The sequence below is a fragment of the Channa argus genome, chromosome 13, assembly GCF_033026475.1.
Source record: "Channa argus isolate prfri chromosome 13, Channa argus male v1.0, whole genome shotgun sequence".
Lineage (NCBI taxonomy): Eukaryota > Metazoa > Chordata > Actinopteri > Anabantiformes > Channidae > Channa > Channa argus.
In genome coordinates this window covers 16,345,258-16,366,145 of record NC_090209.1, presented here as the reverse complement: position 1 = coordinate 16,366,145, position 20,888 = coordinate 16,345,258, and the positions used below count along the sequence as shown (strand labels likewise).

The 20,888-nt window shown below is 38.0% G+C and overlaps 1 protein-coding gene across 5 annotated transcripts in view; it reads right to left on the bottom strand.

Moving 5' to 3' along the window:
• cntn3a.1 (contactin 3a, tandem duplicate 1) overlaps positions 1-20,888 on the bottom strand; it is a 66,123-nt gene that overhangs the window by 6,594 nt on the left and 38,641 nt on the right. For 4 of the 5 annotated variants that reach the window (XR_010916355.1, XM_067527039.1, XM_067527036.1 and 1 more), the window contains exons 9-17: positions 20,375-20,514; positions 16,377-16,509; positions 14,358-14,508; positions 7,249-7,376; positions 4,794-4,969; positions 2,159-2,276; positions 1,128-1,286; positions 762-911; positions 78-148 (exon numbers count right to left, since the gene is read on the bottom strand). Coding sequence is in view for 4 of the 5 variants with exons in the window: in XM_067527039.1 (XP_067383140.1) it covers positions 78-148; positions 762-911; positions 1,128-1,286; positions 2,159-2,276; positions 4,794-4,969; positions 7,249-7,376; positions 14,358-14,508; positions 16,377-16,509; positions 20,375-20,514 (1,226 nt within the window). In the remaining variant the exon portion in view is untranslated. The remainder of the gene's footprint in view (positions 1-77; positions 149-761; positions 912-1,127; positions 1,287-2,158; positions 2,277-4,793; positions 4,970-7,248; positions 7,377-14,357; positions 14,509-16,376; positions 16,510-20,374; positions 20,515-20,888) is intronic. The other variant, XM_067527038.1, reaches the window with a different exon arrangement.

Below are 20,888 nucleotides of genomic sequence, written 5' to 3'. Positions count from 1 at the left end.
TAACTAATAATAAATCAAAATTTACTTTATTTAAAGAAAAACAGAAAAATAAATAATGGATGTAAATGCATGCTTACCTCCCAAGTGATGACGAGCTCTGAACGCCCTCCTCCACCTCCATTCACTCTGGCTGGAGTCACCCTGGGAACTAGCACATTGACAGTGTTGGTAGTAAGCACCGCGAGGTTCAGTCAATCTCTACAATATGATATGTTGGCTTAAGAAAGATCTTTGAGTTACTGGCTTTAAAAATATCTGGAGATCTTTAGATTCATATGTACATATGCAGCATATTAAACTCTGTGACTTAAAATCCGAGCCAGAGCCACCGTGATACAGTCAGTTACTTTATGGTTTCAAGCATCTAAATGTGAGTGTGTGTGTATCTGTGCATTCAATAGGAAGATTTAATAGTGAAATTTAAATGTAAATGTCTTTAAATCCACATCTTTGAGTAGATTTGATGCTTGTTTGTTGTGAACTAAATATACTCAATCTTAAGGTCTTGTTTTTCTCTCTGCACACAGAAGTTTAACTGTCTGATTGAAGCTGTGTTGTTGTGAATTTGGTTTGTTCATGCGTCATACTGTGCTACACATGTGGAAGATGAGAATTCCCTGAAATATAAAGCTACAATATAGGTATTAGAAGGACTAGTCTAGTTACTCGTGAAGTCAATTCTTTAAAATATTATGTGCATACATTGCAAACAATTTGTGTGAGTGTTAGCAGGAGAGATGTAAAAAGCCTGTGAAACATACGCATTTCTTTGGTGCGAGCCTTTTTGGAGGGTTGGCTGGGCTCTCCTGTTCCAATGCTGTTGGTTGCCAGGACTCTGAACTCGTACTCCACCCAGGGACTCAAGTCAGTGACAGTGGCTGACAGCTGCTTCCCCCCAAGCAGCTCAGGAACTGAGACACATCACAGGTATAACCTTTCATGAAAGCCCTGCAAGATCTGCCACTGAAAATAATCCAAGCTGCTGATGTGTTATTTACTACTGTTTCATGTGTGGCGTTTGAAAAGGATACAAGTCATGCGCCCTCACGCCTTTTCTTTTTTTCCTGTTCAATAAATGTCACTTTCACACAATCTACACACAGAGTGTCGGATGAAACCAGCCTTACCAGTAGTAACAGCTTGCCACCCGAGAGAGAAGGGTGTTCTGGCCTGGATAGCGAAGCTGAGGATGGGGCTGTGATTGTCCATGCCAGGTCCCCATGAGAGAGAGGCAGTGGTCTCTGTCATCTCAATCACTTGACAGTCCACAGGGGGGCTTGGGGGACCTGAAAGGATAATTTGTTGACCCGTTAAGGATAGTATTCAGACTTCGGAAGAAACTGCATAACAGAGAAATCAAAATCTACAGATTGTTCCAGCAAAAGTAGATTTTGTCTCATTCTATGATTTTATTAAAGTTTGTGAAAAAGTTATAGCATGATCTACACCAGTAAAATCCAGGGTAGAGAGGCAATGAGGCTTTCTCTGGTTTATCTATAGTAACTCTGGCCCTGAAACTAGTTACTTCTGGGGTGCAGGTGTGTTGTAGCTACAGTACTAAGATGTGCACACACACTGTAGATATGGGGCAATAACTTCTTAACGGAGCTTAATGCAAATTCACTGAAAAATGTTTATGTAAGTATTCATACGTACTGTTTATATTTTAAGAAGCCAACAACATACTTTTTTAACCATGCACTTGATGTAATCAAACAATGAAGCTTGCTTGGTTTCAATCATATAAATCTAAACTACATCTAAATAAAAGCAGTGTAACTGTTCAGGTGAAAATCAACAGTGTAAATAGAGCAGGTTAGTACCAAAAAATACAAATCAGAATTGCATACTGCATTATTTTCTTAATAAACAGTTGGTAGCATATATGGGAAGAAGCCAGGAAGAAAATAAATGTAGTTTAATGAGTTTATTATAAAAAAGGTTTTTAAGAAAGAAATGGCCAAAATAGCTCACTGATCTACTGTATATCCTTATAAAAATAAAGTTTGTATATGCAATGGGTGGGGGTCCAGGTGAAAATACATTTTGTGCCTATGAAAAAAACAACTCAGTAAATTTGCCAGGTTTTAGGGGATGAGGTAAAAATGACTACTGCTAAAGATGTACATGTGTTTTACAGGGTGCCAGACATCCTTACCTCTGACTTCCACATCAGTGGCAATAGACACGCTATCTACCTTGGTCTGAACGGCACATGTATATTTCCCAGCATGCCTCAGTTGAATGTTCCGGATCATGATGTCTCCAGCCGAGCGCTGTCCACGCAGACATCAGGGGATGAAAAATAAAAAACAAAAAAACAAACAAAGGCACAGGATAAAGTCAAACTTCAAAGTTTTCAAGTTTTAAAATGAACTAAGAGGATTGAAAAACCAACTGCAATGTCAGAATGATTTCTTTCAGTGTATTACATTATAGAAGAAAAAGGTACAACACAAGTCCATGGACACATCCAATGACTAAGTGCAGGTTTTCATGATCATTTACAGCACGAGGAGAGGTTTTTCTGCAGAAATAAAAAGCTTCTTTCAGCACCATCCTTTTTATTATTTCTGCACCCTTTACTCTGCAGACAACCATTCTACCCCTAATGTATTATCAGCTTTGAACTTTAAAAGTTAAAGCTAATGTTAACTTGACGTCTTATCTGTAAAATAAGGGAGTGTAAACCATCTTGAGACTATTATTTTGATAAGTAATCAGGGGCATTCTATAGAGATACAATTTCAGTTGCTTCCAGTCATTAATTCTTTGAAACTCTGTCGTCTTAGATAATATAACTAAAAATAGATGCTGTGTGTCACAGATTTCTATATACATCTGGAAAAAAAACCTAAGAAGTCCTACAGAATACACATCATGCACTGTGTGCCTTTTAGACAAACTATAGAAAAATGTCTCTGCCTTTTGCACATCCCATCTGTATCTACAATGCAACAGAAATAATGAATAATCTGGCCGCCTTATCATAATTTATTAGATGACTGATAACTTGGGTTTGGCGAGGCATCCTTTTCATCTCCCTTTCATCCTAAGTAATATAAGCACAATGCATATTGGACCTAAAATATTCTCCCTCATATCCCAAAAGTCATATAATTTAATCAGTAACAGCTCATACAGTGATTCCAGATCTGGCAGTAACGATTAGCACTATAAATTCAAGCGGCATGTCTCTGTCTAGCACCCCACAAGAGACGATTGCTGTGGCACTTGCATTAAACAGCATGGCCTCTAACAGCAGACTTAAACAATGCAGCTGCAGGGTTTTAACTATTAATAACCTGTGTCATTATCTCAGTGCTACATGTGAAAAAAAGAAAGCTCTTTAATTTAGACAGACATTTTGATCTTACATTCAGTGGGGTCAAAAATCTGAGACCAATTCTCACGAAGGGGAGCAAGGCCAAACACAAGCCTTCTTTTGACAGTACTTTTGCTTTTTTGAGTCCTATGTTCTTTGGAGACTGTTGCTTTTTTTTTTTTTTAATTCCTCAGTGAAGAAAGCTTGATGTTTTGATCTTCTTATGGTGTGGTCTGCTTGATCGTGTTTGGGGTACAACTGATTAGGTTTACGTAAAGTGTTTTAGACTGCCGTGTCCCTTAGAAACCTTCAGTCTAGCAGTGCTTTGATGCTAAGAAAACTCCCCTGCATAGAATAATAATTTGACTTCTGACATGTTCACTTAGCGCTGATGCCAAGTTTCCCATTACCACTATGCTTTTTAGTGAGCAACAATCTGCTGGAAACCCGAGGGACACCCATATTTTAACAGCTAACCAATGAGTACATCAACAGGGCACTAATGACCACATACTGATTACCACTGATTTACTTGAACAAGTCACTCACGAGTAGATCAGATTTGTGCCATCTGAGCATGTGCTTTAATCGAATCGGAGTTCTGACATTTTGTACAATGGAGTTAACAGGGTCAATGCAACACGTGTTTAAATGTAATTTTTTTAATTTTCATTTTACATGTGATAACTTCTTATGTTTTAACTTTTTTTAAATCTCAGTTCAAACTTTCTAATTATTTCCAGGTTTGCATGGAAATATCACATATTTTCAGTGTTTTGGACCTGTGGACTCCACTATATAAGCACTGACTCACTGCTATTGACTGTCACAATCACTGCTCTCCTTTGGTTCACAGCAGACTATTATAAGTAGGAAGATGAAATAGCTAACTCTAAAATAAAGTACATCTGCAAATGTTGTTGTGCTCACAAAGTGTTCCTTTAAACAGACATTGGAAAAGTATATGTACATTAATGTGAACATCCACCATTAACATATCACTAGTTTTTTTGGCAAAACATGGCAGCAACATGCCAAAGTGTTTGTGAAGGAAGCAAGTGTTTAAAGAATCTGCAGGGAGAAGAAGAACAGGCAAACATAGAGCTTTCTTTTTCTGTCAAATTTTAAAAAATTATAAATCTGTATGATTCATCACAAACAAGTGTTAAATACGATTTCAATGATGATGCCAAGAAAAGGCTTTAAAGAAATGAAACAAAATATATTAAAGATCAATTTATTGAGTTCCAATAGCTTATGGGCCATTCCAACTTACTGTATACAAGTAAAATTACAAAGGCTCCAGGGTTTTTTTAATTAGTCTCAAGAACCACAGCCAAGTGGAAACATATCAGTAATCATCTGAATGAGATGCCCACGTGCAGGAGCTAAACCACAACATTTCCTTTTCGGTTTATGTCTTACCCTAAGGAAATAGAAACATGTACATGTACATGCGTGAGCTTACCCCACCAACTTTTTCAAAATAAGCCCCATGACTTCCGAAGTGGATGAGCTGCTCATTGAAGAACCAGGTGAATTTCAGTTCCAGCGTAGGGTCATGAGATACCTGACAGGGCAGCACAATGCTCTCTCCCACAGTCACATCCAAATGACCTGCTGGACTGGTGATAATGGTTGGCTCTGAAAAACAACAAGCATCAAGTTAGAAATGGTGGACAGAGTGGCTTTGCTTGTTCCAAACTAGCTTCTGTATCAATTTACACTTCTTTAAACTAGCGTGATTATTTCAATATGTTCTCCGAACGTAGAAAAACAATTGCAAAGCATGTCACACTCCTGTTCATCAAATTCTGTCCCAGATGTTACCCAAACAATATAAATGACTTTTAGTCTGCAAATGAGCTTACTCTATATTGCATCATTTTTTAAAGTTTCATATTACAGCGTATGGTCTCACACATCACTAAACAACAACAGAGAGGAAGTAAAAGAAACAAACAAAAGGAAAAGCTTAGCTACTACACCAGGTCAGATCCAAGTCTATAATTTGGCTCTGTTTGTGCTGAGACAAAAAGCCATCCTATTTTATCCTCAGCATGGTGCACGCATCAACATAATCTTTGTTCCGTCTCAGCTGGATGTCTCGTTCAACAGCAGTGCTGTGCAGAGAATATAGCACAGGCTGAGAGGCCCATACACCAGTCCAATGTGAATTATGCATGCATGTCATAAGCATCTAATAGACAAGCAAGCCAATGCAGCATGTCAGGGGGAGTAAAGGTCTATATTCAGCTCTGTCAAAACAAGCCAGCTTGTTTATCTCGCACCCTCTAAGGAGAAGCGACTGGTCATAGCAGTGAATTCCAGGTATGGCTTAGGAAAGTTTTCCACCAGAGCAAATTGAGCAGAGTAAAAACTTTCTGTTTCTGATTGCAAAGCTGGGACCAGGAGGAAAATCATAAGTTGGTTCACACTTTCACAAAGGTTTGTTGTGCATGGTGATTCTCATTAATACTCCAGTCAAAATTATGTGTGTGGGACGAAGTGGCACTGTAGCTAGTTACCGAAAATCTAAGGAATTAAATTAACCTGGAAAGCCAGGTGTAATTAAAGGCGGATAACTAGACAGAAAGGTTGAAAACTAATTGTGTTGTTGAGTAGTCTTGAGAATCACACTTGCAGTAACAGCATCCTTCCCTCCCACCCTCATCTCACCCTCAGAAACAGAAAATGTAGCAGCAAATAAAATCAATTTACACAGTGAAGTAAACTAGAGATAAAAAAGCTGAAGCTGAAAGCTGAAAACAACAACCCAAGTCTAATCACTCAGTATGTCAATAATCCTTCTTCTGGCTTCTTTTTACCAACTTTTGTTTTCTAATTTTCCCATAGCATTAGTTTATAATGCTGTCCAACCATCGTTAATCAATCAGATTACCTAGTTTCATCTCCATTTTAAGAATTCCATTGAATTATTTAATAGATCTATTATTTGGCTTCTTAGTGGTTAAAAGGGTTTATCTGTAAAATTATAAAATGTTTGTTTTAATATCCTGTATGCATGTAAAACCTTATTCTGCAAAGTACTGTGCAGGTCTAATTGGATTATGTGCTTAAACACGTACTCGAGTACAAACTTTGCCTTTCACCTATAACCAATATAATAAACACATGTATACGTACTGTAAAGCAAAACTGAGCTTCTATGCCAATTTGCAATTAAAAAAAAAACAGAAGAGGAATCACCAAAAGGTATTTCAATAGAACTCTGCTGTTGACCCTGCTCTTTAGAAAGAACTAGAAAATTCATAGCACTGCAGAAGTCTATGAATTTAATGGATTGAAGTCTTAAATAAACTAAGCATGGCTATGAGCCACCATGCAAAAAAGTATGAATTATACAACGAAGCATATGAGTACCTTATGTCTTACAATACTTCGTTCAGACACTGCCAGTCAACTAATTGGACTGCATCTCTGTCAGGTGAGAAGAGGCTAGCCTTCATAGCAGCTCTGCATCACTGTTTGTTCATTAAGTTAGCAGTGAGGGTCAGTGTTGGTTACTTTCAAATGAAACACTGATCTGGTGTGTCTCACAGCTCTTGTACAGATTGCCATTTGTTTTGTGCTCCTCTGAAACACTGACAACCACAATTGATATGTTACTTTATTACAAGAGTAGGATAACAAACATGTGGGAGGCCTAATGTTCAAATGAAGGACCTAAAAGATTATAACAAATAGTTTATATCATAAAGTACATGACAAAAATGAAATACATTGTAACTGTTTTGTGCGTCATATGTTTTATGTTTACCAGGTTGCCTCTTCAGGAGGCAATTACAGAATTGTTATTGCAGAACTTGAGGCCCAATCACGTAGCTAAAATAAACAACAAGCAATTTGCAGTAAAGTAAGGGCATATGTTTGAAGCCACATTGAGAAAAACTATTTCTTACCTTTAACCAAAAGGCTGCCAGCACTGCTTGCTACTCCAAACTGGTTTCTGGCAACACATGTATATATTCCAGCATCCATTTTAGTAACATTGGAGATCCGTAAACTTCCATTCTCCAACACAGTAACTCTGTAGAGAAAAGATGGAGTAAATATATTGTGTTTACTGGGTTTATAAAGCCCAGCTCTACTTGTGAATAACTTGGCTGTCATTTTAAATATATTGGAAGTTCATAAAAGTCTCTTCTAAATGCACTGTTCTACAGCATGTTAACTTTAGCCTGAAGTTTATCTCTGTGAATTTTAATTGACAGAAAATAGCTTAGTGAGAAGAGTTTGGCAGAGTTGATAAGAACAGCGCAGGATCACTTTATGGGAAAGTCTCATATTGAGTTCATGAAGATATAAAAAGTGGCTTAAATAAATAACTAAATGTTATAGACCTGCTTGTATTACATAAGCAGAAGAAATTGTGTTATGTTAGAAATACTGTTCTGCAGACACAGAAATGATTAACTTTAACTGGTTCCTGGTTTTCTATACAACTTTCTTGTGGCTCAAGAAACTCTGGTTGTCACCTTTGTTGTACTGTTCACATCGAATGTACAGTATTTATTTCAATGCAGAAATCAAGTATTCCTGCATGATAGTTAAGACACCATTAAGAAGGGAAAACATAATGACAAAGACAACCGTCCGTAAAACAGCATTTAGCCAAATTGCAGCCCAAAAAAAGTAATGTAAACATGCAGTTTAAAAGCAGCCATGATAGAATTTAGTTCATAATATTGTTTATACATGAGGACAGGCAATGGCTGCTCTGCAAGAGCTGCCATGTGTGGGGGAATAAAGTAAATTTAGTCATATGGTTAGATAATTGGCAAATAGTCCACCAAGATAGGCTTATTGAAGAGGTCACAAAGAGGACAAGAAGTCACAGGTTGGGTGGTGTTTAGAGGAATGCTTAAGATCACAGGAGGCACTTTGTTGTTACAAGGCCCAAAGCAATGTAGCAGATAGTGAGTCCTGGGGTCACAAAATCTACAAGAAGGTGCAATAAAAGGGTTTTATTGCTTCTCAACTGATATGTTCTGATAAACTAGAAAGGGACAAGAGTGATGACTGTCAACTGCGTGCACCTGGCTTCCTCAATTATGTTTTGTGAGGGTGGTTCCTTTCTTGGGTTTGAGTATAAATAGAAGGGGTTTGAGAGATACAAGTAGGAAGAAGACACCAACATCCATGTGTTCTTCTCCATTCCGGCATGTAATAAACTGAGATGGTTCATCACTCTGAGTTCTGTCTACAGTTCTTCCAAGAGTTAAAATTTCTATCACACATGTAACCAGGATATATGCCAAAATAAATCACAAACAGTATTACTACCAGCTCTTGGGTATGAATCCAGATGAATCTTCTACAGTATATAGTATGTCAGTAACAGCAGTGAAATTAACTCCACCTGCCTAGCTGTGTGGTAATGAAAGAAAGCTGAATCTCAACAGATCCCAAACTGGAAAGATTCTCCTTTCATCTGCTGTCATAATCAGTCATGGCTGACAGATTTTCTCTGACAGAGATTGTGTACTGATGCTACTTCACCAGTGAAGTAAAAGTCAGCAATAGGTCTTGGCTTAAATTAACTGCACACTTTCTGCTTCTGGTCCCCTCTGTTCATGTGATGGAGTTCTCTTCTTCTCACATTTAGATTTATAATAGTTAAATGTATCCATGAACTCCCCAGCATTTCCTCATTCCTGCTCGTATTTAACACAAGCAAAAACTATGAATACAACAGCTACTTTGTTAACAGGAGAGCTGGCCGAGACACATGAGAGCACACATTGTCAGTGTGAAAAACAAACTTTAAAAATGATAATGCCCCATTTAGGAGTGTTGACCAGATTTAGGATGATAAGTTCTTACAAGCATGTCTGTGTCAAAAAGGCTTTGAATGCAGTGTACAGAAAAGATGCACACAAAGAACCCGCAAGGAAATATGACTAATTGTATTTATTTTGCCACTTTTAGGATATTTTAACACAGCAAGGAGAGAGGACTAAAGTGAATATTTAAGTGAAAGCCTTGTTTGGTGAGATTCCTAAACATGTAATAAAATGGTGATGAATGACAAATGCCACAATAGTTTGATGAATTCTATTTACAATGATGCCAAAAAGCATCCTGTTGCTTTTCCTTCACAAAATACAAAATAAAATCCAAAATGTACAATGGCACAGAGAGTCCAACACACTTTAACTATCTGCTGTTCACCCTGAGGCATTTCAGTTGCTACAGTATTCGGTTATGTTTTCTCACTTTGCAGCATTTTGTCTTAATGATTTGCACGTGTTGTCAAATTGCCAAGGTTTCTTTAAATTGCATCTGTTTAGCATATTTGCAGATGCTTAATTAAGTTGTGGTGTGGTGAGATTTCACAGACGCCATAAAAAGGATTTATTCATGTATTTAGAATGCAGACAATGTAACACAAGCATTCATTTCAAACCATTATTACATCAAAACACTATCAGATATCAGTAGTACTAGCTTGGTGTAAGATCACTAAACTTGTCATTTTTAAGTTGTGCTCTAAATGTTTGATCCTTTAGTTTTTTCTGTTAACAAGGCATTCCAGCTGATTCAGAATTTAAGATTCTTATTCTCTCATTTGATATCTGTTGATAGTCTATCCCACCCTTTAAATCCCAGCATGACAAAGGTTTTGCTCATTTCTGAATTCTCCCTGTTTCACAACACTAAAAAAATATTTCCCAGCACATCTTTTATGTCTTCACGGTATGTGAATAGTCTAAAATAACTTTACAAATTAGTGCTAGAGGAGTTTTATAAAATTCCAGCTGAGGCAGATGTCATAATTTGGCTCATCTGTCAAGCTGAAAGGTTGCAACATTACAGAGGAAGGGTCCTAATGTAAGCTAGAATCATGCTATTTAAAAAAAAACAAAAAAAAAACACACCTTTCTTTTAGCAGCCCAGTAGAAAAATAAGACAGAAATTAATTAGAGACCACACTCCCACCTCCTTGTGGTGTCAAACTGACCTTGGGCAGACTTCCAGATTAAAGTACACTTTAATCGTCTTGTCATGATACAAATGGAAAAAGAAACATGGGTAATAGAGAAGGCAAAGTTGATCTAATTATCTTCAGTCACAACATATCAAAACCTGTTTTTGTTAATGCGAGAAAAAATATATGACAACTAAAGTGAAGTGCATACTTGCATTCACTCAACAACACATTGGAGAAAACAACAAAGTCAGTAAAGGGTTTGTCGCCGTTACTGATCATCAAAATGTCAGTTGTATACTATCAGTGGAGACTAAGACGATAATAGAGGCAGGACGTGTCAGTTATTACAGACTCGTTCCTTCAGCTGTCATACTCAAGTCAAGAATCAACCTTCCTGACAGCATCTCTCATGGCTTTGATCCCCCTGACAGTGCAGGAATGAAAACAGATTCTCTATAGGGATCAAAAAAATATTACACTCTTCAAAATTAATTCCCTTGAGCTGACAAGATGCACCCTGTTTGTTGGACTAATTAATAACTTGGCCAGGTGTTATTAAAATTGTTACAAACAAATATTTCATAATGTGAAAGCACTGACTCGTTAGCTTTGGGAGCCATGGCCTATCTGACAGCAGAAATTAAAACAGTTATTTCTTGCTTCATTTTATATGTATTTTCTTAAGGCTGTGTTATTATTCGTACCATTTATTAAAGCTTAACTAGTAGGGCTGGGGCTTTTTCTAAGGAATAATGTGGGTTGAAACAAACCAAACTGAACACAATATGAGTGTGAACACAGTAAAATGTGTTTTCCAAACAAACAGAAATGTGATACTGTTTAACACCTACAGTTGCTGATATATGTATATTTGGTAAATTGAGGTTATAGGCTGAAGAAATGGAGTTCTGTTAATGTGAGTTTTGCTGAAAATGCCATGTATGAGGTGAAGCTGAAGTTTAATCTTGTTAATGATTTTGACTGTTTTGTTAATTAAAAGGAGACGTGCAAGTATTTCATTTCATGTTAAAGGTTCCCAATAGAAAACAAAGTTTAAAGTGGTAATTCACAATTGGAATATAGTATTTAGTGATTCATCTTCTGGGGTTTATAACAGAATGTGGTTTATTAGTGCATGGATATAAAGCTGTGTGGTTAAGTATAAATGTTTTGGTTTTTTTTTTTTGTCTTCTTAGCCTACAATTTGCTCTTAAATAAAGAATGAATGAAAAAAAAACATGTTCTCCATTCAATAAATGTTCTGTAAGCCATCAGTTTTGATTGACACCAAGCAGAAAAATCTGCAGCTTTACCTCTTTTACCAAGTCAGTCTACAGTGGAAATCTATCAGTGGGTCATTTCTTCAGAAAGAAAGGTCAGGCCAATTTGATTCTATTATATTCCGCCAATTTTTGATTTGTCTTTTCACCCCTGGTTGTAGAACAATTTTCTGACTGTATTTCAATCCTTACAAATTAATACGCATTGCCGTGTAAATCTTTTATACTCCACAATAGTGTAAAGGGGGTGAGATGGTCTTTCTGAAAGTACCCTGAACTTGAACCCTTTTCTAATAGATCCCTTGAAGGCAGCCCAGTCTTCCCCAAATGATCAAAAATGACCTGTATGGCCTTAAAGGCTAGAAGAATTAAAATACATTAGCCTCTTCCACAGAGTTCACTCCCTGTGGAGCTGGTGGTATATTCTCCCAACTGAACTGAGGGCTTTCTTTGTAATAGACTATAACAAAGAGTTATGGATATGAGATGTCACAGGGATAAGACGTGCTATTAAACTGTGCAGTAGCCTTTGTCAGGCTTCCTCCACACCAAAGCCACAAAGAAACAGTGGAAGATAAAGATGTAATGAGCATTATCTGTCTGAAATGCTTTCACTTGGTAACTTTTTTCTAAAAGGGTGCCCTGGAGCAATCATGGTATCCAGGAAATTTGTGGGGTACATAAAAGCTTGAGTAGCGTGATAAAGTAAACAGGCACTTTACCTCAACCTTATTGGCCAATATTGAGTGAGCTTCTTGCTGTAATCTAAAAGCCTGCTGTGTCTCTCCATGGTGTAACAAAAACCTAACAGACTGTAAATGAAAAACATTATTTTAACCACTTAAGAAGGATTGCATAATTAACTAGTAGTATATTACTTCCAGTATTCTCAAGTACGGTTTAATTCATTCACTAGTGACGCATATTGTGTTTGGAAACACATCTGGAAAGAACTTGTGTTTTACTAGCAGGATTATAAATGGATTCCCATTACAAGATGGAGTAATAAATATCATTTAGTATAACAATCTTAAACACAGCGATTCAATCTAAAAGTAATATTGCTGAAAGCTGTTTCCTATATTCGTTTTAAAATTGCTGGCCGTGGTCAGCGGTGAAATTGAATTAGGGAAAGCACTTTATCGTTTATATCGTTTAAGCTTATAGCTCGCTATGTAAGTGCACTACAACCTTGTTATAATGGCTACCTTGTTATACATGCCTGGGATATGAGCTCATGTAGGTATCGCGACTGCATGATTTCATTAATCAGATCCTGCCTTGTTCTTAGTTGATTTGTTCTCCCCTGCTCCAGATCCTTGAAAACATTATCCCTGGAAGATTAGAAGGAATTATAGGTATTTCAGTTGAGCCAGTGGGATGGATTAGTGTTGTGCCACTGCTGTAATAGCATTGGTATCAGCCCCATTCCGATATGGAGGAAAGTAAATGCTAACGAGCGAGGACTAGGGGAATAGGTTTGCAAGAGATGCTGCAATAATGTCAAAGTCTAACATCTCGTATGCAGCTCACCCACTTCGGGCCAATCTCAAATGGGAAATCTTGCCTTTATGGGCAAAACTGATATTGCACATTGCAGTAAGGATGCATTTTCCTTTCAATACTTAAGAGGATGATAAATCTGCAAGCTGGGTCCAATATTTATCAGACATTAGCAACACATAATCTTGGGTGCGGATTTTTCTGCTCCCTGTTAAATAAAATATTTCTCTCCCGTAACAAAGATGTCTCACTCGGTTATTATGATCAGCATTAACAATCAGATCACACCTTTAAGTTCCTCAACATACTGTCTAACAGGGGGAGGTAAGCAGTTAGGTGTGGAAAAGCTGCTGAGGCAGTTGAACAATTAATCCCATATCAAATGAGAAATCTGGACCCCCAACTATGTCACTGCATGTGCCCACAGGTGTGTTTTTCCTCCTGCTGGCACATTCCTTTACAAATACAGTAATTTGTGTAGATCACACTGTTCTACGCAACGAGAGATTATGACAGCAAACATGAATGCTCGAGATGCTGATATACTGTGGATACAGAATTTCTTCTGTGTGATAATGAATGGGCAAGCGAACCAGAAAACCCACTTGAACAGAAACATAGCCCTGGTTGTAAATACTTGACCAGCATTTCTTTAGGTGAAGAACTGTTTTTTTCTAAACTGTTTAACATTTATTTATTCCTTTTTTTTCTCCTCTTCAATACACAGCAGTATTGCATTGATCTGTACTTAACCTGATTTCTAATAAAACAAGGTGTCCGACTGCAGTAGCTCCCTTGGTGTCACCACCACTATCACAGAAAATGTTGCTCAGTGGCTAGCCACTGATCAGTCCTTTTGGGAATTTCATCTGCTTCATATGTCTCTCACTGTTAGCCTGGATCATCTTTCGCCTTGTGCTGTAATGATCCTCCAGGCCTTACATGTTGCTAATGAGCTGATGGATCAGTGCATCGATCCAAGCACTGCAGTCTAGGAAAAGCCAATTACCTTAAGTAAACAGTGCAGAAACCAGCTCTTAGCTCCGTCAGGAGAGCAAGTACAATGGAGTTTAGAAAAGAAATGCAGATAGCAGGGGCAAGGTGGTAGAGTACAGAACGTGTTATGCAATTCAAATTGTATTGTGTCACACTGTGGTTCTGTTCTTTGCAGTTTGTCACCATGAATATCAATCAGGGAAAATAAAATAAGTCAATAAAACACTCTTCTGCAAGTAAAGCAGACAAATAAAAGCCACACAATGCACTTACTGCCCTATGCAAAGAAAGCTGGTACCTGTGGTTCTCTCTGAGGGCTTCTTTCCCTTTCCTCCAAGAGATCACGCCCCGAGGAGACATTCTGGGCTTGCATTCGATCAGAACGTCACCCCCCTGCCGGGCCAGAGTTTGGGCCTTCAACAAGTTCTGGGAGAAGTCTGGAGAGATGGCTGGTACCAAAAGTGGAAGAGAAGGTTGAATTTACTCTTAGAGAGAGAAACAGAGGAGCAAAGGGAGTAGAGCCATTGAGGAAATGAGATCAGACATGCATCCTAAAAACATGCAGGTCACTCTATCCATTAGATAGGTCAGCCCTCACATCCTTTCTTTTCTGCCATCAGAGGGAGACTCATGCAGGAGACATAGTATATTATTTTCAAGAAGAAATTTTATTTGAAAGAAGGTGGGGTTTTCCCAACTGAACAAATCTATCTGAGCAGAACATTATGCATTAAGAATTAAGCCAAGGGATTCCAAAGCGAAAATCAGAGAAAGTAAAATGAGAAGGAGGCTTTGTTGCTGCTTCTTTAGGCCTTAATTACTGAGGCGCCGTCGTCTGGAGCTGTTTCGTATGCGCACCAACTCAGCAGAAAGCTCTTCAAAGTGAGCACACAGCCTGGCGCCAGCGACACGGCTGAGCACCTGCCAACACAGGCTGCTGCACATGCATACACAACATTACACATCATGATAAAAATATATTCAAGCACTCATTGTTCCTCTCAAATATTCCTTGGTGCAAAGTGGAATTTATATAAAAACATATCTCAAAGCAGGAAAATCTAGAAAAGTTATATTTTCAATAAAATCCATTTATTCCCATGTTTATTAAATGAATATAGCAAGGTACTAGACACTTTAGTCAGTAGGGACACCATTCAGAATATTCTAGAAAATTCATGAAAAAGAACGGTTTAGCAATGAACAAACTGTAAATAAAGTATTCACAAGTTCAGATTAATAAATTGAGCCACTGTTAAAAATATTGTTGCAAAATGTTCCTTTAATAAATGATGTATGATGTGGATGTGTTTATCTGTCATTCTCAAGTCTTATGCTCTGCAGCTTAAACCTTGTCTGCATACATGCAGGGACTTTGTGTCAAGCTGCCAACCACAGTTATGTTCCTACTTAACTTTCAAATACTTTGACATTATGTCATTAGTTAAAACAAACTGCCACAAGAAATACTGCAAGCGGTAATACAAGGATACAAAACAAATGTTTTTTTATTCGTCCAACTTTAACCTCAGTTGATTTTCTACTGCACAGCAAAGATTAGCAAAGTAATTTAACAATGAAAATTATTTATACAACTAAAATAAGGCAATTGGAGTGCCCCCACAAGGCCGACTGATACTGTATTTGTTTTGGCAGAACTTGTGTACATCATGTACTGTTGAATGAAATTAGAAAGAAGGCACAAGAACTAGGGGTGTCAATCCTCTGCGGTTAAACAAATCCCACAAGAATTATTGCGTGTTCTTCTGCCAAAACAAACATGGCGGCAGGTTTATAAACAGAGCAACTTTCACTGAAAAGAACAAAAAGAAATAAAAGAAAGAAAAAACATTTGGGGCAAGATCCTGGATGTAGAGGCGCGGACAACACAGACTGTAGAGTCTACACCAGGAATATGGCGCTAAAAGTACTTTGTAAAACTAAAAGAACTTCAGATAAAGTTTCATTTATATAATCCTTGATATTAAACATTCTTAAAATAATCTTGGGAAACATGAGTATGACAGTAATTATAGTAGATCTTAAGACTTTAGCAGAGGAAAGTTTGCATTTGGGTTTAGCTTTTTTTGCTTGTCATCATTTATCAACAGCTCATTTTTCACCCCCGCCTACCTGCAGAGGTAAATGTGGTATTCGGTGCAGTATCTAAGAAGTTTTACAAGTATGAGTACAAGTATGCAAAGGCAGGATCAGAACCCATGCCCGATACTGGTATCGGCCTCATGATATCCCTAACAAAAACAAACACAACTTCGCTGAATGTCTATAAAACAATGTGTTGTGTGTTCGGTCTTACCTATGACTCTGAGCTCAGCATTGGTGAAGATTCGGCCATGCTTATTTTCTGCCACACACTGGTACATGCCGATGTCAGCCAGATTCAAGCTACTGATTGTTAGCATTCCGTTATTCACCTGAACTCTGTCCTGCTGAAGACACACACAAACACAAACATAAATCAGAATGTCCTTTGTGTCGGTAATGCTTGGTAAGTAATTACAAAATCAAATACTTAAAACAATTAACAACTACTGCTTTAACACTTTTAGAATGAACAAAAAAAAAAAGTAAATAAGGTAAGGTTTAAGAAAATCATGAAACACACCCCTTCATGGTATTTCCGGATGGCAGGGGCCCCTTTTTAAAAGGAAAAAAAAAAACATTCGGGAAGGGTTTGAAGACCATGAAAAAGACTTCAATGTGTTCAAATTTTTCAGATCTCAATCCACTCAACAGTCTGTGGATGTGTTGGAAAAACAAGTCCATGGAGGCATTGTGTAAGTGTTACAATAATGTATTCAGGACAGTGGGGAACTAATGGTTAAAAAAGCTTGTGACTGAAACATCACTGTGTCAATCCTTCAAAGGAGGGGTAAGACTGATGAATCTGTCCCAACCAGATGGATAATTTCACCAGCCAGTTCTCTGCATAGTTCCCTCAAATCTTAATCCTGACACTTTCACAATCCTTCAATCTGTTGTACACTAACTGCCACTTTTTACACTTTTAGGATGATGGAAGTTAGAAGAAATTACATAGAACTTATAGTGGTGATGTGCAGGTTCCCTTCTTTATGCTGGCCCATTGTAAAGAAATAAAATAAAGAATCCAGCAAAACAGCAATTTTCACACCATTACTTTTTTATTTTGGGACATTATAATTCTTAACTTCAAAAAGTACTTACAGGATTTTAGTTCTGATGTATTGTGTTGATCGATAAATGGGTATGATAAAGTAATTAGAGGTTGTGATGCAGTAGATCTCCGGTATTACGTGCAATTTTTTTAACCCAGTGGTGCCTTTTACTGTGTATACCTTGTCTTGGGCTGCATCTTTAGTATTTACCTTAAATTAATTTAAACATTCCTCATGGTAAATATAGTAATCGTTAAGACACATTGTGGATGATGTTTTTCCACATTTATTTTTTCAAGACTGACCTTTAACATTACGAAATGTGTGAAATCTGTTTTAAGGAAAGCTTGTAAACAGCCCAATTAGTGCCATAACAGTATTGCATTCTAAGTGTTAATATGAGAAGCCCACTTTGAGGTGGGTAATTAGGGCTATACAGTATATGGATATTTTAAGTACTTCTGAAGAATGGCCTGATCTAATTCAAGCTTTAGTGACATTTTCTTTTCTCTCCTTGGGGGGGATGATAATTGAATCACTGCTAATTTTCTTTGGTCTTAATAGGCCCATGGTGACTAGATGTTACCCCCCTCTGCTTAACATAGCACAGAGACATTATCAAACTGTGGTTGAAATCAAAAACCTCTGAGGAATTAAGTCAGAAATAAGCTCCAGCACACAGGCTATTACTTAAGTCAGTACTATAAAGTAATAGAACACAGGGAAAAATTCTTAGCATATGATGTATCATAAAAAAAAATTAAGCCATGCAATTTTAAACATTGCTGCACAGATAGTAATAACACCTGAAGTTCCTCTCTTCTCACTGTCCGTTTGACCTCTGCAAGGTTTGGCACTGATTTCTGCTCCCTTTTTATAGTTGTGTCAATGTAAGTGTGGCACTCATTGTTCTTGCCCTTGATCTTTCCTATTGAGTGTAGTAAGACCTTTTAATGTCACTGACAAAGTAGTCCAGAGGGTCCTGCCGCCAGTCTGTCTGTCGTCTGGAATCATTACAGCACCGCCACAAAAGACAAGGACTGTCCCTTAACATCAGTCAGTGACACTGCTGAGGATCTTCAAATGGGCTATTTCTGAGACCCTGTCACACATGGAAACACGGCTGACCTGGCGCTAAAGCTACCACCAGAGGGGGTCCTGGGTAAACATGAATGCAGCAGTTTCAAGTGCAACACAACAAGTCACAAGGTTTTTGGCCGGGGCTGCATGCTTAGATGTGTGTTCAAGGGAAAAAGTAGGATTGAGAGATAGAACAAGGACCAGAGTGATTTACTACAGTGACTTTGAATGGATGATAGATGGGCCTTTTTTGTACAAGGGCCCAAGGGGGTGAAAGAGGTGAAAAAGATCTGTGCATATGCATGGGATGGTGCCACACAAATCTATTCTGTACCCAGTGGTCTGTTAGAAAACCCCCATAGACCCAGTGGTGGCTCTATCACAAACTCTTTAACACTAGAGACACACTGTTACATTCCCCAGCTTTATTGCCATTATTAATTATGGTTGACTCCTCCTTGATACCATCACTGTTTCAAGCAGCAGTAAAAAGGCCATAAAATGATACTATTATTGATCAGTGTAGGTGCACTAAACATGTGCAGCAACAACAACAACAACAACAACAACAACAACAGTACCTACTTAAAAAGGCCTGACTTTGTGGGTCAAAAGATAGAACAATATCAGAAGCACATTCTCATATATGTAAATCAATGGGGAGCCGGTGGTGGGGTGGAAAAATACAGGCGAGAGTGGGTCCTTGTTTCACCAGGGTGACATTTTGAAGTGACAGCCCTCCTCTGTGCCATTTAATTCCCTTGGAGGGCACCCAAAATGAGGTAGAGAGAGAGAGAAACGTGAGGGGAAAAAAGCTTGAAGAGGTTTTAAGAAAGAGAAAGACCGTACTGAAGATGCTGAGATAAAGCGAGCGAGAGAGAGAGAGAGAGAGGGTGGGTGGAAAGGAGGACAGATCCATTCTAATGAGGAGTAACAAATGGCCCCCTTGGTCTTCCTCTCTTTCTCCCTCTCTCTCTACATCGCTGACCTTTGAGTTTGGAAATTGATTTACTGTTGCCGCTGTTGATGGTGGCATTTTGAAAATGGTAACACCCCACCTCATTAATATAGCCACATGTACAGAGAATATGTTACCTTGGCCACCTGCCAAAGGAATTTCTACAATGTTATGTACAAATCAATAGTGGAGGTGAAGTGATAAAGGTTTCTTGTGGTTAAAGATGTGTGGCAAATGGAGGAAGTGACCTCTGTCAGTCTTTCAAAATTAACAAAATAACAATCACAAACAACAGGCAGGAATTTGAGCCATCGGATAATAACAGAAACCTAAACCTACCTGCTCCCTTTAAAGACATATCCAACAAAACAGCAACAGTCCAGTTTTGGGCTCATTACCCAATCCAAAGACTGAAACTATCAGCGACTTTGATTCACTGGAGCGGTTCTTTGTACGCAGAAAGTACAGTCACTTCAGTAGCACAATGACACAAAACAAGGCAAATTGCCTAAATGTGAAATGTATTTTGGATGATAAGGCATTTTTCACCTTCCCCAGAGAAGAGACTTAATGATAAAATTGAAAGTAGCAGATAGGAAAGATTGAATGCCAAATTGTCGACTGTCCCTGGTTGATGACAGGCAGAAAAAGGCATCACTTTGGCTTCTTTGCAAAACACATACAAACACACTCCCCAGCACATACACAGAGAGCAAGCAAATACAGCCATTTCAAAATGACACATTCTTGCCAAGTACAGGCCTATGAGTTGGAACCATTATGTGCTTCTAAGCAAAATGAATCCAGCAAACAGCATGGAAATACACAGTGCAGCCTTTAAGTAAGATGGTTCTGAATGCTGTAATCTTATCTATAATCTAAGACATTAAACTCACTGAACTGTTGAAAGAGGTGTTGTAATGACAAAATACTGACACACTACTAAGAATAACATTTAAATATATGCCTGTTGAATTGCGCTTTGCAGCTTTCTGCCATCTTAATACGTTTATTGTCAAAAGAGTGTTAGATGCCTTCATAGGACTGGGTGTTGGACAACAAAATTGGACAACACAGTAAAGCACTGATAGTTTTTGTTCACTTGCAATTATTCCTTACCTCCATTGGGTCCAGAGGCTCACCGTTCTTCAGCCAGCGATACGAGGGTTTGGGCTTGGCACTGGCCTTGCATTCCCACAGCAGAGTGTCGTCAATGGTCTTCTGAACATCCTGAGGCTTCTCGGTCAAGTGAGGTGCAGCTGAGAGTCATACATACAGTAAATTAACACGAACGCTAAAGAAATCCATGAGCATTAACCGTGTGCTGCAGTTTTACAATAAATCAATGGACCAACCAAGCTTGCAATTAGATCATTAAAAGAGGTATCCAAGGGCACAAATCATAAATCCACTACCAATTAACCCAAAGCTAACCTCCACTTGAAAAATATATAAATACAAATGACTGCATAAGCATAAAACTGGGAAGGATCAATGTTGAATGGTTGAAACTACTCACAGTAAAAGCTACAAGGTAAGCTATTGGATTTGATACAACTAGCTCCAATTGGTTATATTGATGCAGATCTTTTAATAGAATCTTTTTGGAAAATATTAACTTGTGTTTGCAACA